Raw genomic sequence first — 19027 nt, forward strand, 5'->3', positions numbered from 1 at the left:
TATATATATATATATATATACACACACATACATACACATACATATATATTTTAGAAATTAGTCTTTTTCCATTTTCTTGATCTTTTTTGGGATACAGGACCTAGTATTGACATTGCAGGGGTCAAGAGTATGCACAGTTTTATAGTTGTTGGGCATAGGTCCAAATTGTTCTCCAGATTGATTGGACCAATTCCCAAGTCCACCATAACTGCATTAGTATCCCTATTTTTCTATGTCCCCTCCAGCATTGGTTATTTTCCTCTTCTGTCACATTAGCTAATCTGATAGGTGTGAGGTTTTGTTTTAATTTACATTTCACTAGTCAGTAATGATTTAAAGTATTTTTTTTTCACGTGACTGTTAATTGCTTTTATTTCTTCTTCAGAAAACTTCAGTTTATATCCTTTGATCATTTATCAACTACAGAATGGCTTGTATTTTAAAAAATTTGGCTCAGTTTCATAAATATTTTTAAAATGAGATCTCTATTAGGAAACTTGCTATAAATTTTTCTGACATTTTCCTGTTTTTCTTATAATTTTGGCTGCATTCGTTTTGTAGCTTTTTCAACATTATTTTTTTTGGGGGGGGGGGGGGCAATGAGGGTTAAGTGATTTGCCCAGGGTCACACAGCTAGTAAGTGTCACGTGTCTGAGGCTGGATTTGAACTCAGGTCCTCCTGGATCCAAGACTGGTGCTTTATCCACTGCGCCACCAAGCTGCCCCCTGTGCAAATCTTTTTAATTTCATGTAATCCAAATTATCTATTTTACTTCCTATGATCCTCTCTGTCTCTTCTTCAGTCTTCCCTTTTCTTCTCTTATCCATAGATTTGACAGTTACATTTTCCCATGTTCCCCTAATTTACTTATGAAATCACCCTTTATGTCTAAATAATTTATCCATTTTGATCTTTTCTTGGTATTTGGTGTGAGATGTTTGTCTGTGCTTACCTTCCATGCCAAACCGCGTTCCAGTTTTTCATAGCATGTTTTTTTTTTTTTGAGTTTGTACCCTAAAAACTTGAATCTTGGTTAATTGAACACTTAGAATTACTTCTGGTCATTTACCACTATTATTGTGTACCTAATCTATTCCACTGATTCCACCACTCTTATTTCTTAGCCAGTACTAGATGGTTATTGATGATTACCATTTTGTAATGTATTTTTTTTTTCTTTTTCTTTTTCTTTCTTTTTTTTTTTTTTGCAGGGCAGTGAGGGTTAAGTGACTTGCCCAGAGTCACACAGCTAGTGTCCAAGTGTCTGAAGTCACATTTGAACTCAGGTCCTCCTGAATCCAGGGCCGTGCTTTATCCATTGTGCCACCTAGCTGCCCCCTGTAATGTATTTTGAAATCTGAAACTGATAGACTGCCTTCCTTCATATTTCATTGATTCCCTTAATATTCTTGACCTTTTCTTCTTCCAGTGAATATGTTTATAGTTTTTTCTGGTTCTGAAAATATTCTTTCGAAGTTGGGTATGGCACTTAAGTAGAATTTTCATTTTTATTATATTTGCCTGGCCTTCTCATGAGCAATTACTATTTCTCCAATAGTTTAAATCTATCTTTATTTGTAAGAATGTATTTGTAATTATGTTCATATAAAATTCCTGGGTTTGACTTGGCAGATCTGCTCCCAAGTATTTTATATTGTCTGCAGGGAACCATATTGTTCTTTGTAATTTTGGAACATTTACTTTTGATTATTTGGTAGTGGTTTTTTCCATTTACATTGTTGTAGTCATTGCATATATATATATATTTGGCTCTGCTTTACTTGGTATCACATCAGGTTCCTTGCTTCTCAGTATTTATCACTTTTGTCATTTTGTTTTGCATAGTAATATTCCATTCTATTTCTGTACCACATTTAGTTTAGTTTTTCTTCAATCTGTGGGTATATATATATTTTTCCAATTCTTTGCTACTGCAAAAAGTGCTACCATAAATTATTCTGATGTATATTGAAAACTATCTTCTTATCAGTGTTGTTCTTGGAGTATAAGCCTAGTAAGTAGAATCTCTGGGAAAAAGGATAAGGACATTTTAGTCATTTTATTTGCATGATGCCAAATGCATTCACACTCTACCAACAGTTCACTTGTGCCTATCTTCCCCTTCAACATTGAACTGATTTACATATTTTGTTATCTTTCTAAATTTGCTGAGTGTGAAATCTCAGGATTGTTTTGATTTGCATTTCTCTTATTAGCAATTTAGAGGGTTTATTTCATTTGGTTGTAATTTGCTTTCAGTTCTTCTTTTGAGAACTATTTGTTCATATCCTTTGACATTTTACAGAAAAAAATTGAGGCCATTTTCCATGAGCTCTCTTGTCTCCCCTCTTCCTCGGCTCCTATCACCCAGAAGCTTTTGTCTCACATTATGAGGTGGCCTTACTCCTTACCAAGGCAAACTCCTCAAAAAGGCTGTCTTCAATAAGTGGCTTCACTTTCTCTACCCTCACTTTGTTCTTAACCCTTTAAAATCTTCCCATTTCCAACCTTATTTCTCTAAAGCTGCTTTCCCCAGAATTACCAATTTTTTCTTAGATGCCAAACCCATTAACTTTTTATCAATCCTCATTCTTCTTAACCTCTCTGAAACCTTTGATGCTCTTGATTGCCTTTTTCTCCTATAATACTCTCTTCTGGTTCTAACCACTCCTTTATTCAATTGTCCTCCAGATTACATCCTCTAACTGTAGGTGTCTATCAGGGTTCTGTTCTTAGTGCTCTTCTCTTTTCCTCTATACTACTTCATTTGATGATCTCATCAGCTCCCATAAATTTAAATACCATCTTTATGCAGAAAATTCTTAGATCTACTTATCCTGCTCTAGTCTCTCTGCTGACTTTCAGTAGCATATCTCTAACTGCCTTTCATCCTTTCATATACCTCAAACTTGATGTCTAGTAGACATCTTAAATTCAACATTTCCAAAACAAGGACTCATTATCTTTTCTCCTAAACCCTCCTTCTCTCTGTGCCCTCCTTCTACCTTCCTTGTAAAGGGTAACCCCCATCTCCCAGTCCCTCAGGCTCACAACCTATAGTTCTTGACTCCTCACTGTCTTCCCTCCAACTCCTCCATATCCATTCTATTTCCAATGCCTGTCAATTTCTCCTTTGCACACAAGCAAAACACTCTGTCTTATAGCTCCAGGTATTTTCTCTGGCTGTCCCCCAGGCTTGGAATGCTCTCCTTAACTCTGCTTACTGACTTCACTGGCTAAATTAAATTAAATTAAATTCCAGCTAAAATCCCATCTTTTTCAGGAAATTTTTCCTAGCCCCTCTTAATTCTAGTGCTTTATGGTTGTTTTTTTTTATCCTGTATATAGCTTCTTCATATGTATTTGTTTGCATGTTGTCTCCTCCATTGCAGGTACTGTCTTTTGCCTCATTTTGTACACCCAGAGCTTAGCATAGTGACTAGCACTTAGCATTTGCTTAATAAATATTGATTGATTGAGCACTTATGTATTGAAATGGCTTTTGACTTTTCATATATGTAACCTACATATATTGATAGTTGTCTGAATACCAAACTCTTATCTTGTTGAAAATTTGATTCCCAAAAGACAGCTGCACTTCTTATCCTAGATGCCTTAATTTTGTTAGTGTGAAAGCTGATCAGATTCATGTTTTTATTAGCATACTATTAAAAGTATAAATTAACTTTGTTATTGAATGTCCATCTTTTTATTTTATTGTTAAGTTCAGATTTGCAGGGTAGGTCACAATGGGCTCCATCCTAAGCTCCATTCTCTTGTAACACTTAATCCATTCATTCCCCTTCTACGTTTTCTGGTGGGTACAGAATAGTCTGAGTTTTCCTTCCTTTGTATTTGAAGGTCTTTCTCCTTATCATTTGCAGAGCTTGTTCTTTCTGAATTGAATTATTAAATTTAACCATTCTTTGTCTTGGCATTTAGCAGCTTTTTTTTTCTTTCCTGGAGGTGATCTGTGGATTCTTTCAGTTGGCATTTCATTTCTGTGTTCTGAAGTTCTAGGACTTTTCTTTTGTCTTTGAGTTTCATATGTATTGATTGAGTACTGAACATATTTTCTTTTAATGCTACTATTTTTGCTTCTCCTATATTGTTTTTTATTTCTGTATATTGTGTATTCTCAATCTATTTTTTTCCTCTCCTTTGTTTCTTAGTGATATTAGACATTATAGCTTCCAGTCTTTAATCTTCTACCTATTTTTTTTTCCTCTGCAGGCCATAAATTTTGCTCTCATTATTCTCATTTCTCTTTTTAAACCCTTCAGAAACAGCTTGTTGTGGGTTCATGATCTCCCCATATTCCATAGGGGTGCTCTTTCTTATTAAGTGCTGGATCATTTTCTTTGTTTTGCAGTATTTAATCATAAGTGCCTAAACTTGTTTAATAGATTCTAGAGACCATTTTTTCCTTCTGTTGTTAATATTTTCCATGGTGATTTCTATTAATGTTCAGGTTCTTTGAATCATATACCACAGCTTGTTTAGCCATTTCCCAATTGATGGGCATCTTGTCAATTTCCTATTCTTAGCCACCACAAAAGAGCTGCTATAAATATTTTTGTACAAATAGTTTCTTTCCCCTTTTATAAAAATTGTTGGAATTGCTAGGTGAAAGGATTTGCACAGTTTTATAGTCCTTTGGGGCTGTAGTTCCAGATTGCTCTCCAGAATGGATCAGTTTACAACTCCACCAACTGTGCATTAGTATCCCAGTTTTTCCACATGCCCTCCAACATTTATCATTTCCCTTTTTCATCATATTAACCAATCTGATAGATGTTAGAATTATTTAATTTGCATTTCTCTAATTAATAATAATTTTTTGTGTGTGTGAGACAATGAGGGTTAAGTGACTTGCCCAGGGTCACACAGCTAGTAAGTGTCAAGTGACTGAGGCCGAAATTGAACTCAGGTTCTCCTGAATCCAGGGCTAGTGCTTTATCCACTGTGCCACCTAGCTGCCCATCAATAATAATTTAAAGCATTTTTTCATATGATTAGAGATAGCTTTAATTTATTTGGCTAAAAATTGCTTGTTCATATCCTTTAACCATGTATCAGTTGGGGAATGACTTGCATTTTTATAAATTTGACTCAGTTCTATATATTCAAATATATTGAGAAATGAAGCCTTATCAGAGATACCAGTTGAAAAATTTCCCTCAGCTTTCTGCTTTCCCTTTTAATTTTTTGGTTGCATTGGTTTTGTTTGTGCAAACACTTTTAACTTTATATAATAAAAATCACCTATTTTATATTTTGTAATGCTCGCTATATTTTCTTTGGGCCTAAATTCGTCCCCTATCCATAGGTCTGATAAATAAACTATCCTATGCTCTCCTGATTTGCTTATGGTATCACCCTTTATGTGTAAATCATATACCCTTTTTTTTTTTTTTTGGCTGGGTAATGAGGGGTTAAGTGACTTGCCCCAGGGTCACATAGCTAGTAAGTATCAAGTGTCTGAGGCTGGATTTGAATTCAGGTCCTCCTGAATCCAGGGTTGGTGCTTTATCCACTGTGCCACCTAGCTGCCCCCATATACCCATTTTGACTATATCTTAGTATATGATGTGAGGTGTTGGTCTATACCTAGTTTTTGCCATACTGCTTTCAAGTTTTCCAAGAAGTTGTCAGATAATCAGATTGTGTTCTAAAAGTTTGGATCTTTGGGGTATCATATACTATATTACTGTGGTCATTTACTGTGTTGTAATATGTACCTAATCTAGTCCACTCTACTTATTAGTCATACCAGATTTTTTTTTGGTAATTACTGCTTTATAATACAGATTGAGATCTCATATGGCTGGACCAGCTTCCTTTACATTTTATTTCATCAATTCCCTTGATATGTTTGAACTTTTGTTCTTCCAAATGAATTGTATTATTTTTTTTTCTAGCTTTACAAAATAATTTTTTGGTAGTTTGGTATGCTACTGAACAAATAGGTTAATTTAGGTAGAACTGTCTTTTTTGTTATATTGGCTTAGTCTGTCCATGATCAATTAATATTTCTTCAGTTATTTAGATCTATATTTATTGATATAAATGTTTTATAATTGTGTTCATTTAGTTTTGTCTGTGTCTCAGCAGGTAGACTTCTAAGTATTTTATACTATCTATAGTTATTTAAGTGGAATTAATCTTTCTATCTCTTCCTGCTAGATTTTGTTGGTAACATACAGAAATCTCAATGATTTGTGTGGGTTTGTTTTATATCTTGAAATTTTGTCAAAGTTGTTAATTGTTTCAATTAGGTTTTTTAGTTGACTCTCCAGGTTTCTCTACGTAAACCATGTCAGCAGTCAAAAGTGATCATTTCTTTTCTTCATTGCCTATATTCCTTCAATTTATTTTTCTTGTTTTACTGTGATGGTGAACATTTCTAGCACTTTACTGAATAGTAATGGTGGTAACGTATACCCTTGCTTCACCCCTGAACTTACTGGAAAGGCACCTATCATATTCCCATTTTAGATAATGTTGGATCTTAGTTTTAGATAGGTACTACTTCCCATTTTAGGGAAAAGTTCTATTTATTCCTATGCTTTGCAGTGTATTTGAAAGGAATGAGTGTTGTATCTTGTCAAAAGCTTTTTTTGCTTCTGATTTTTGATGTTTTTGTTTTTATTATGATCAATTCTGTTTATAGTTTTCCTAATTTTCAACCAGCCCCAAATTATTGGTATAAATGTAGCCTGGTCATCTTTGTGATATGTTGCTGGAATCAATTAATTAATTAATTAATTAAAATTTCTGCATCCATATTCATTAGTGATATTGGTCTATAGTTTTCTTTCCCTGTTTTGACTATCTAAGTGTAGGTTTTAAGAACATATTTGCATTATAGAAAGAATTTGGCAGGACCCCCTTTTTTTCCCCTATTTTTTCAAAGTTTATATGTAGTTAGTAGAAATTAATTGTTCTTTAAATATTTGTTAGAAACTAATTATAAAACCGTATGGTCCTGCATTTTTTTTCTTTGTTCATTCATGGTTTGTTCCAATTTCTTCTAAAATAGGGTTAAGTACTCTATTTCCTTTTGTGTTAATTGGGGCAATTTGGTTTTTTGTCAGTGTTCAGCTATTTCTTTTAAATTGTCAGTTGTATTGGCATATAATTGAGCCAAATAATACCAAGTAATTGCTTTTATTTCTCCTTCATTGTTTGAAAATTCACCTCTTACATTTTTGATACTGATAATTTGATTTCCTTTTTCCTTTTTTTAAAAAAATTGTTAGCTAATGGCTTGTCTATTTTGTTCTTCCCTTTCTCCCCAAATCTTAGTTTTAATTTTTTAATTCAATGATTTTTTTGCTTTCAGTTTTGTTAAATATTTACTTTTATTTTCAATATTTCTATTTTTGGTGTTTAATTAAAGGGTTTTAGTTTAAATTTGTGTGTTTTGTAGTTTTTTTTGTTTTTTTTAGTTGCAATGGATCTCAGGGGAGGCTCAAGCTAGTAAGCTGCCAACTTTCAAATTTCCTTAGTCAGTTTGATCTAAGTCATGATCTAAATTATTTTTTTCCACCCTCTTACTTTGGACCCCAGTTTGGGTTTGTTTAACACAACTGAATGCTTGCCCATAGTTGGAACTTCTATAGACAATTTTTGGCCCTAGCCCCTGTCTACTAGTTGGAAAGCTGTTTAGATTCAGAGTGGTCAGAACTTTAGGATGTCTCCTTGCTGCAGCCCCCTTCCTTGGGCATTGTCCCCTGGTCCTAGTCCAAAATCCTGTTTCATCAGAGTGACAGAGCTGCCATCCTACCTTGTTCTGGGCCTATGGGTTAAATTCTTAGTTCATTCCTGGGTATCATGATGTAACTTTGTCATATTGGTCACGTTGTAGAGTGATGGAACCACTGGCCTACTCCTAGTCTGTGCCTAAGAGTTATATCCAAGATCCCTTCCCATGTTTGGAGTAAAATAGTTGCTTTCCTGCAACTTCTGGCCTGGGTACTTTACCTGTGGGCTGGATTTATGACCTTGGGCAGCAAAAATGACCTATTGTGGTTTTCCTTGGATTTTCTGTTCACTTTTTCTGGCAGTCTTCCTAGTCTTTTTTGGAGTAGTCATGGTGGAAAGCTATGTTGTGCTGCTTCCCTCCCAATCTGCCAGTTTTGCAGATTTTGTCAAGATTGATATTGATACCATTACTGATGACTCTTGAATCTAGCCTATTCTAAATCCTTTTAATTGTAATATCTCTTCTCAATATGCAGAAATGATGAATGCTTTTTTCTTGTAGACTGTCATTCCAAATTGAAACTGCTTTGGCACTGAAGAGTACTCTCTTTCTAGGACTTAATTCCTAGACTTTTCTAGGAATTAAGAGGAAAATTTCAGAAGGTAAGATTGAGTTAGGTTAAAATGCAAAGTTAGATTTCATTATGAATATTTTAATGTAGAATTTTACAGTATTCAAATATAAGTCCCATAGTAAAAGGAAAATAACCATCATTAGAGAGACATACTGTTTCCCTACTTAGAGTCAGGTGATCTTGGAGCCAGAATAACTGGGTTCAAGGTCCTGTCTCTGTCACATACTGACTGTGTGACCTTGAAAAGTCACTTAATCTCTTATACTTCTATATAGTATATAGTTCCCATATACTAATGAAATTTCAGGTTCCTTATCACTACTGTTTTTCCTATACTTTTCATTTTCTATGTCTTCTTGCTGTTTTTGACTTCATCTTGCGGATTTCTAGTTTCTGTGCTTGAATGCTTATTTCATCGTATTTTTTACTTGAGTATTCTGTTGTACCTCCAAAGTTTCTTTATCCCAGAAACAACTAACATTTCATTTTTTAAAATTGCTATTTCAGATTATGAGCCCAAGAATGAGAATATGGAGCTGCATTGTAAAGCAGGAAATTTCTGAAGAAGCAGAATCACTCTGGATGACTCCAGGAAGCATTCAAAAGAATGATTCTCAGGATCAAGAATATGAAGAATTCTCTAATTATGGAGTCCACTTAGAAAGACAACATGAAATTATATGATGGATAAACCAAGCAATCTCCTTCCCAGAAAAGGGGTTTCAGGAATATTACAGACCTCAATAAAAAACAAACTATGAGGGTGGAAAAAGGTCATAAATGTAATGACTGTGGCAAATTCTTCCTTCAAGCCTCAAACTTTATTCAACATCGGCGAATCCACACTGGCGAGAAACCATTTAAATGTAATGAATGTGGGAAAAGCTATAATCAGCGTGTGCACCTTACTCAGCATCAGAGAGTCCACACTGGTGAGAAACCATACAAATGTCAGGTGTGTGGAAAAGCTTTCCGTGTGAGCTCACATCTTGTTCAGCATCAGACTGTCCACAGTGGAGAGAGGCCTTATGGATGTAATGAATGTGGGAAAAGCTTCGGTCGGCATTCGCACTTGATTGAACATCTGAAGCGTCACTACAGAGAGAAAACCCGTCAATGTAATGAAGAGAGAATTTATATTTGGGGGAAACTGAAAATAAAACTATGTAGTGCTGTTGAATGGGGTGGAAGTGTTAATGGAAAATGGATAGGGTAATAGAATTTAATAAGCATGGGTAAAGTCTCTATAAACAGTTTTGCAGTCTGAAGGAGAAAGGTGGTGTTAATTAGTTAAGTATTATTGTTTTGTAAAACAACTGATTGGCTATTTATCTTTTGTGTTTTGTTTTTAGCCATTATTTGTATCCTTTGTTTCAGTCTAACATTCTAGTGAGTTTATAGCTATTTAAAAATTAACCATTTTCTTCAGGCAATCATATCCCATTTTGGAGTCTGATTGCTTTGCTAGGGAAAGCACTATGATACATGGCCCTAATCTTAGAATAGTTGCCTTAAACTAGGTTAGCTGTGGCAATTTTATAGTCAACCTGTTAATCCTCACCCTTTTAACATTTCCTGTTGGCCCCTTCTCAGTGCTTTGACATTTCCTAATCATTCTTTTCCATCCATATGATTTCCCTTTTCCCCTGCCAGTCCTACTTATTATAACTTTTTTTAGCCAACTTACCTTAAGCCTTTCTAATTTTTGCCCCTTTCTCCAGTTATTGATCCATTCATTACTCATCCCTTCACTTCATCTTTTTCTTATATTGTCTATTGACCTATCACCTCTCTTTCCTGCCTCTTTTTCTGTCTCCCCCCACTCCCAAATCAGGATTAATTTCCTTCCTTATTAGTTGATATTTTTGCCCATATTTTTGTTATTTATCCCAATGAGGCACTCTTTGATCAGCTCTATCCATCATCTGATAGCTTTTCCTTCTTTACCTGATCCAGTCCCAAAAACCTTACTCCTTAAGACCCTGTAATGGGAGTCTTTTCCAATAGTTGTTATATAATAGTTTCATCTGGTTAGATAATAATGTTTACCTCTTTTATAGTTTGCTTTCCTTCACTATAGGCAACAAGTGACATTTGTATTTTCTGTTTATTGTTTCAGGTGCTGAGAAAAGAGGTAAGAACATGAAGGTGCTAAAGAAGAAAATTTCTGATGCTACAGAAACATATAGAGAAATATCAGCAAAAATTCAAAAGGATGTTCCACAAGGTCAGGAATTTAGAGACAGCCATGAACATGAAGGCTGGTTAGACAGGCAACAGGGGAAACTCACAGGGATGATGCTGGGTAAACCCCCTTCCCAGGAGAGAAGTTTTAGAGAAATTATAGATATCCACAAAAAAAACCCTACAGGTGAGAGACCACATAAATGTGATGAATGTGGGAAAAGCTTCATTCAGAGTGCACACCTTATTCAACATCAGCGAATACATACTGGAGAGAAACCCTTTAAGTGTGATGAATGTGGAAAAAGTTATAATCAACGTGTACACCTTACTCAGCATCAGAGAGTCCATACGGGGGAAAAACCCTACCAGTGTCCCTTGTGTGGGAAAGCTTTCCGGGTCAGATCACATCTTGTTCAACATCAGAGTGTTCATACTGGAGAAAAACCCTTTCAGTGTAATGAATGTGGGAAAAGCTTTGGAAGGCGCTCACACCTTGCTGGACATCTAAGACTTCATTTCCGTGAGAAACCAAACAGGTGTCATGAATGTGGAGAAAACTTCCATCAGTATAACAGCCTAGTTGAGCATCAGATGATTCATAGAGGCCAAAGTCCTCATGAAGATGGCAATTGTGAGAAGGCATATGGTTGGAATTTATCATTGATTGAAAATAAGGAGGTACTTATAGAGGAGAAACCCTATAAATGTGATATATGTGGGAAAGCTTTTTGTTATAGTTCACACCTTGTTCAGCATCATAGAATGCACACTGGAGAGAAACCCTATGAATGTGATATATGTGGGAAAAACTTTGGCCAGCGTTCTCACTTAACTCAACATCAGAAAAGCCACTCCTGCAAGAAACCTCATCAGTGTAATGAATGTGGGAGAGCCTTTGCATTGAAGTCACATCTTAACCAACATCAGAGAATACACACTGGTGAGAAACCCTTTCAGTGTAAGCAATGTGGAATGAGTTTTAGTAGGAGTTGCAGCCTCATAAAACACTTGAGAAGCCATGAGAGGACAGACCCCCTAAGCAGCTTCAGTACATAAACAATTGCAGTTTGGAGAATAATTCTTATTCAACTTTAGAGAACTCCTGTAGAAAAACCTTATTAGTGTAATGAATATAATAACAATCTTCAGTTACAATTCCAGCTTTACTTTTATTTACATTTTCTATTTATTGTTTGGAGGATCTACATTGAAGAAAAACATTCATTGTTAAGATTGGGAAATACTTCACTTAGCAGGTTCACCTAAAAGAAGAAAGCCTAAAAGAATGTAATGGATGAGTGAAAGTATTTGAATGACACTCTTTTGTCAATGAACTTCAGAGAGTATACACTGGGAAGAATGCTCTTGAATACAGTAGACTTAAGTTTATTCATTGGTAGCACCTGCTTTAATTCACATCACAGATTCCATATAGATCAAATCCAGTGAATCAAACAGTTAAAGGAGTCTTTTGCAGGCTCTCAGATAAAATCCCCATCACTGAGTTCCTTCAGAAGAGATCTCCTTTTAACCTATGAAGGACTCAAATCGGGTCCTAATTTGAACATTAAACACTTTAAAAAGAAGTTGGCTTAGGGTGTCTATGTATTTGGGGACTTGGGAGCCCAATAATCTGGTAAACCATCTCAAGCACTTCATTTATTTCAAGAATGATTCATGAAACCCAGTACACTTTTTATTGCTCAGGTTAGAATGGATATTAGTAAGAAGACTTCATACTGACTAGATATCTAGCCTAGGTTAAAATAGAAGTCAGAGGGAAATGGCATAGTGTGGCAGAGTGGTCTATGGTGCTAGATTAAGGCTCAAGTTTTTTTTGAGGCGTGAGTTTGAATCCCATCATTTGGATTGGACTAATAAATCTTTTTTTCAGATCGTGGTGTTACATTTTGGTGGCAAGTCTGTCTCTAGTACACAGGTTTTGATTACTTTAGAAGGGAGCAGTAAGAGGAGAGGATCTTTTAGAAGACTCATTATGGTATAGTGTAAGAGTTCTTAACTATTTTTTTTTTTTTGCAATTTTTTTGACAATCTGGAGCCTGTGGATTCCCTTCTCAGAATAAATCTTTTTAAATCATTGGAAATAGTAAATATCCGAGGTTAATGAAAATGAAGAGAATTTTTTTCCTATACAACTTCACAAATCACCTGAAATCTATCCATGGACCCTCATACAGTGGAATATGGAATCAAAAGACTTGGTTTTGAATTGGCTTTGCTCCTTAACTTTTTAAGCTTTGGGCCTTTGGTTCCCTCATTAGTAAGATGAAGTTTTATTATTTTGACCAAACTCTAAATTGTCCTATGCAGTATCCCCTATTTCTGTCTTCTGTGGACAGATAGAAAAAGTCTAATTATTCTTCCATAGGCCAGCCTTTCAGATACTTAAAGGCAGTTGCCATTTCTCCCCTGAACTTCTGTAGGGAAAAAACAAAACAGTTTCTTTAACTGTTTCTCATATAGCATAGATTCAATGTCCTTCACTTTTGTGGTTACACCCCTCTAAACATCTTGACTTGATCAATATCATTTCTGAACTATGGTGTTTAGAACACTACAGCAGATGTTGATTGAGAACTGAAGACAAATGCTCCAGATATTGGATTGAGTAGGGCAGGATACAATGGGACTATCACCTCATTCATAGAACCTATGAAAGCTCTTGATACAGCCTAGTATTATATTCACTTTCTTTGTCATATCACATTGTTGACTCATTTAACTTGCAGTCCACTAAAATCCCTAGGACCTTTTCACATATACTGCTCTCTAATCATATGAAGTCATTTTTGAAAAGAAGGAAAAGACTTTACATTCTTTTCTATTAGGTTCTGAATTAACTTTCTTCCACACTTTATTACTTATCCATGGCGATTTGTGTAGGAAAAAGATGGCACCAACCAGAAGAAACTTTGGGGCACTTGGGAGTATTTCCAGAACTACTGCCTGTTAAAGATAGAGGATTAAGAAAACAGTCAGAATTTGAAGTGAATAACTTAAAATATGTAATCCGAAAATTGGTTTTAGAGTTATGAACCACAGCTTTAAAATAAAGGCCACAGGTAGGGTATATCTCAAATAGTAAGCAAATGAAAACAAGCTTGTCCAGAATGTTATAAATTTCATCAAGAAGGCTTTAAACTGAAAAGAAGAGATAGGAAGAAAAATTTATATATGTATATATTCCTACACATGTAGGTTTGTATACACTCACATGTTTGAGTAAAAAATTTCACATTGCAACCAAAAAAGCAAATAAAATATTAGGCTACAATTAGAGAGGTATACCTTCTAAGAATGTGATAGTTATGTTATATTCTGCTCTGCTCCTTCCACATCTGGATTTACACACACACAAATATATTAACCTGAATACCATATATATTTACCATAGAAGCAGCTACAAGATGAGCAGTGGAGAGCAAATAATTTACAGGAGACAATCCAAGAAAGGATTCAGCTATAAAATCCATGATTTTAAACATCTTTATGCAAATATGCAAAATATAAGTGAGAAAGCTGAATGATTGGCAAATTTGACCTCATGCCACTGAGAATAGGTTAGATAGGGCTCAGAACTAGAATATGTCTGGAGGAATAAATCTTATTCAAAAGGTATTAAGTACCCCTTGTATCTTAAGAAAATACATTCACATAAGGAAATCCAATAGTGAGAGGATAATAATGTAAAACATTTGGTTGAAGATCAGTGGAAGAATTAGAAGTGATGTCTATAAACAGGTTGTAGTGCTGAAATGAAGGTATGGTGATGGAGACTTAAGCTATTGTACATCTACTTGAGCTCTGCTAAAAGTAGAGTAACTGCCAAGGTTTGTAACTTACCTTGATCATTTTTATCTTCCAGAAGGAGAAGGTAACAACAGAAGCTACTATTTCTGGATATAATTTTGACAAATAACTATTTCCTAAATATATACCTTAACAGAAACCTTCACGGCAAAAGACATCTTCATTGTGTAGTTCATGAGAGGGGAAGAAAATTGGGAAATAGTTTGATGTTCACTCTATAAATTTTAAGAGAACATATTTCAAAGGGTTCAGAGAAAGTCCGGAGTGGACAGTAAAAATAATACTAGATATGGAGTCAGAAGACCTAGGTTTGAATTCTAGCTTTGATGCTTTTATGACCTTGGGTAAGTCACAAATTCTCTGAGTCTTAGTTTCTCACGTATAAAACAATGGGTTGGACTAGGTGGTTTCTAGGTTCCTTTCCAATTCAATTATATCTTGACAGAATCTATGATCTAGTTGCCTAATGTTCATCAGGAAGAATTTGGCCCAAAAGCTTTCAAGAGTGAAATTATAAAGACAAAAGCAGAAATTATTCTAGTGAAAGGAAGAGGGAGTTGTCTAAAAGACACTAATTAGGTGAACAGACTTGACCAATTCAGATTTTTAAGAGAAAATGGAAACATGGCCAGGTCACTGGGGGAATACAAGAGTAGCATGATCCATTCTTATAAGAATGCTAATAGGGAGTGATAAACTCCAGAATGAGCTAAGCCTGCTAATGTTAGAGACAACATAAATTTTGTTTTCCTAATAAAATCTAGAACACATTATTGAAGGAATGATTTTTGAGCATTTCACAAAAGGAGTAGTGATCACTGAAAGGCAGCATGGGTTTTTGTTTTTAAATTAAGAACTAGTCATAACAAATCTTTCCTTTTTGACTGTAACTATTGTTTTGGTTGGAAAATACTTTAGACCTAGTATACTTAGATCTCAGTGTAGCATTTGACAGTCTCAAATTTGTAACTAAGTATCTTGAGGGACCTGTGATCAATATTTTTGTCAATGCAGATTAGTCAAATTTGCCACTGACCATGAAACTGGAAGACTTAGCTAACATATTGAATGTTCTGTGCTTGGAATCATAAGTACAAGATGATGCACTACTAGCTAACATTGCTCATTGAAGTTTTGTGGGGTGGGGTTGGTGGCCTATATTCAAACTAACTTCAGTGTAACATGACAGCCAAAAATGTTTGATATTGTAGGCAAGTATTAAGAGATTCACAGTATTGAGAATGTGATAGTCTTTCTGTAATGTCTTGGTCAGAATGAATCATGTACTGTATTTAGTTGTAGATGCCACAGTTTAAGAAAGTTTTATACACACTGCTCATTCTGCAGGATGGTGAGAGGAGTTGAGACCATGCCATACAAGGATTTGTTGAAGGAACTGGAATGTTTGGCCTAGAAAAGAGAAAACTTTATGGGGAATTATGGCCGACTACAATGCTATTACTTAGAAAAGATGATTAAACTTGTCCTTTATGAACGAAGAGGCCAAAACTAGGTAGGAAGGCAGATTTGTACTTCTAAAGAAAAACTTCCAAACAATTAGAATTATCCAAAAGTGCAATGGACAGTTTCTCCTTCTCTGGAGGTCTTTTTAGTAGAGGCTAGATGAGTTCTTGTCAAATGATGTGAAGGGAATTAATTCTTGGTTAAAGGTCAAACTAGATGGCCTGTGAAGTCCTTTCTAGCTCACAAATTTTGTGATTTCTTAAAAGATCTTTGGACAATATAGTAGAATAGCATTTTTCTCAATCTTAGTTGACTAGCATTTATTAAACTATATGCCAAACACTGGGGACATAAAGAAATGAAATGCCTCCTTCTCTCAAGGAGGTCACAGTCTAATGGGGGAGATCACAACTATGCACAAATGATATATACAGAATAAATTAGAGGTGATCTCAGAAGGAGCCTACTAAGATTAAGAAGAATTGAGAGGGGCAGCTAGATGGCGCAGTAGATAAAGCACTGGCCCTGGATTCAGGAGTAACTGAGTTCAAATCTGGCCTCAGACACTTAACACTTACTGGCTGTGTGACCCTGGGCAAGTCACTTAACCCCAATTGCCTCACACACACACAAAATTTTTAATTAAAAAAAAAAAGAATTGAGAAAGACTTTCGAGAGAAGGTGGGACTTCAATTGGGACTTCAGGGAAGCCAGAAGGTGGAGATGAAGAGGGAATTCCTTTCAGTGGGACAGAGAAAATGCCTGGAGCTGAGAGATGGAGCACCTTGTTTGAGGAATAACAAGGAGGCCAGTGTCACTGGATTGCAGAGAATGGGATGGGGAGTAAGTTATAAGAAGACTGGGGAGGGGGGAGTGGTAGTGCTGGGGCACAAGTAATGAAGCATTTTAAAAGCTGGACAAAAGATTTTATAGTTGGTCCTGGAGGTAATAAGGAAGCCACTGAAACTCAATAGAGCAGGGTAATGATCTGCTCAGATCTGCATTTTAGGAAGGTCAGTTTGACAAGTAGAGAATGGATTATTGGATTGGGGAGATGAGACAGGGAGATCAACCTACAAGCTATTGCAGTAGTCCTTGTATGAGGATGGGGGTCAGAACTGAAGTTGGTGCAGTGTTAGAGAAGGGATACATATATATTATGATATATATGAGAGGTTATGAAGATAGAAATGATAGGGCTTGGCTGCTGATTGGATATGTGGGGATGGGAAGGGGCAATGAGAGTGAGGAGTCAAAGAAGACACATAGGCTATGTGTCTAGGTGACTGGGAGGCTGGTGATATCCTTGATAGTAGTAAGGAAGTTTTGTGGTTTTTTTGGGTGAGGTAATTGGGGTTAAGTGACTTGCCCAAGGTTATACAGCTAGTAAGTATTACGTGTCTGAGGTCAGATTTGAACTCAGGTCCTCTTGAATCCAGGGCCAGTGCTCTATCCACTATGCTACCTAGCTGCCCCAGGAAATTCTAAGGAATGGGTTGGGGTGAGGGGAAGATAATAAGTTCAGTTTTGGACATGTTGAGTTTGAGATGTCTATGTGACATCCATTTTGAGATGCCCACAAGGCAGTTGGAGATTTGACACTCTTAATGATTCTATCCTCAGATCTTCCCTCCCTATATACCACACAGAGGATTTATCTTTATGTTAGACTAAGAACAATGATAAAAAGTTTTCTAAAGATTTTAGTTATTGGGGAAAGATTGTAGTCTTAGAAATGAAGGAATGGCCTTCCAGCATTGTGTCAAAAGCACTGATCTTGGGGTTCTATGATCTGAGTTAAAGTCCTAGCCCTGATCCTTATCGTGACTATGGACAAATTTTTAAACTCTCTGAGCCCCAGTTTTCTCATTTATAAAGTGGGCATGTTAATACTTTCATTATGTTTCTCAAAGAATTGTAAACATATGACTGTGTAATATTAGAAAGTATTAGGTTAGCTTTTATATAAAGTTTATATCTGTCAGGATTTCCATGCAGGGATTGGCCTTCAGATTTGTAGGAGAGCCTCAGCCAAAGAACTATGAAAAGAATTTTCCCTCTGTCACTGTTCTACCAAAGTCTGATCAATCATCACTTACTGAGTTCCCAGCCACCTTTTATCACTTCTCTAAGAATTCTGCAGTTTTTATTTAGTGGGTAGTATGAACTAGCTTTTTTCATCAGGTTTCAGGGCCTTTTAGGGCATTAAGAATCTCAGGAAGCTAGTTTGGTTTAGGGGTGGAATTTAGAGTGGCATTTTATTGATATGATCAGCATTTTGTAGTCAATTTGTTAACTACTTGCTTTCTTCAAGTCAGCCACTCTTTCATGTACCTGCCAACTTCTTATCCAAGTCTCCATTCCCACTTATTTATGTAATTTTGCAAACAGTGAACTGTCCTCCTACCTACTAATTAATTGTAGTAATTATATTCCATAATAAGAGTATGGAATGTGCTATATAATTATTTGTGTATTTGCAGGCATACTTCAATTTATGAAATAGATATGCCCTTGAGAAGTTAATTGAATATATTGTATTTACCCACTGAAAACAGGAGATGTGCTTTTATGGAAACAAGTCTGGCTACAGTATGTCATAAAATCATACTTCAGAATTTTAAATTTAATCTTTAAAAGAGAAACATTTTTCTGATAAAATTTTAAGTATTCTCAAAATAGGTTTCAACACAATACAGAGTTCCTAGGTTAGAGTTAAGTGAGTTTAAAAGTTGAGAAATTTCTTATAGCTTAGCTGGAGAAAACATACTATGACTTCTCTCAAATCTTATTCCCCTACATTAAACCAAAAGAGAAAAAACAGAAAAAACCAAGATAATATGAAAGTCTCTAGTTACTCAGACTACTTTTTAGGACTTAGAGTTTTTTTAGAAATTTTTTGGTTTTGGAATGGGGTAAAAGTGAAAGATTTATTAAAAGCAAAAGCAAAAGCAAATTTAACATGCATTAGTTAATGCACAAAATTGAGAGTATGTGTAGTATTATAATGTCTATATAAAATATGTAAATACATGTATAACATTATAGTAAATGTGAAGTACTCAGGGAAGCATACTCAAAGCCCATGGCTAAGGACTATCAGATTCTGTAAAATGAATTGTTATAAAACATTACATAAAATAGCTCCCTGTAAATGAGTGTATAACAAGGTTCAGATGAACAAAGTACACCTGTATATCTA

At 35.4% G+C, this 19027-nt stretch overlaps 2 protein-coding genes across 2 annotated transcripts in view; one reads left to right on the plus strand and one right to left on the minus strand.

Annotated features, from left to right (window-relative positions):
• The window catches only part of ZKSCAN5 (zinc finger with KRAB and SCAN domains 5), a 32273-nt gene extending 15015 nt beyond the window's left edge, over positions 1 to 17258 (plus strand). Inside the window, 4 exon segments of the mRNA XM_043999586.1 lie at positions 8851 to 8882; positions 8884 to 9008; positions 9010 to 9461; positions 10463 to 17258. Coding sequence (XP_043855521.1) covers positions 8851 to 8882; positions 8884 to 9008; positions 9010 to 9461; positions 10463 to 11586 — 1733 coding nt within the window. The 3' untranslated portion in view covers positions 11587 to 17258.
• Positions 1 to 19027, minus strand: part of LOC122752702 (zinc finger protein 850-like) — a 1092329-nt gene that overhangs the window by 181855 nt on the left and 891447 nt on the right.

The sequence above is a fragment of the Dromiciops gliroides genome, chromosome 4, assembly GCF_019393635.1.
Source record: "Dromiciops gliroides isolate mDroGli1 chromosome 4, mDroGli1.pri, whole genome shotgun sequence".
NCBI lineage: Eukaryota > Metazoa > Chordata > Mammalia > Microbiotheria > Microbiotheriidae > Dromiciops > Dromiciops gliroides.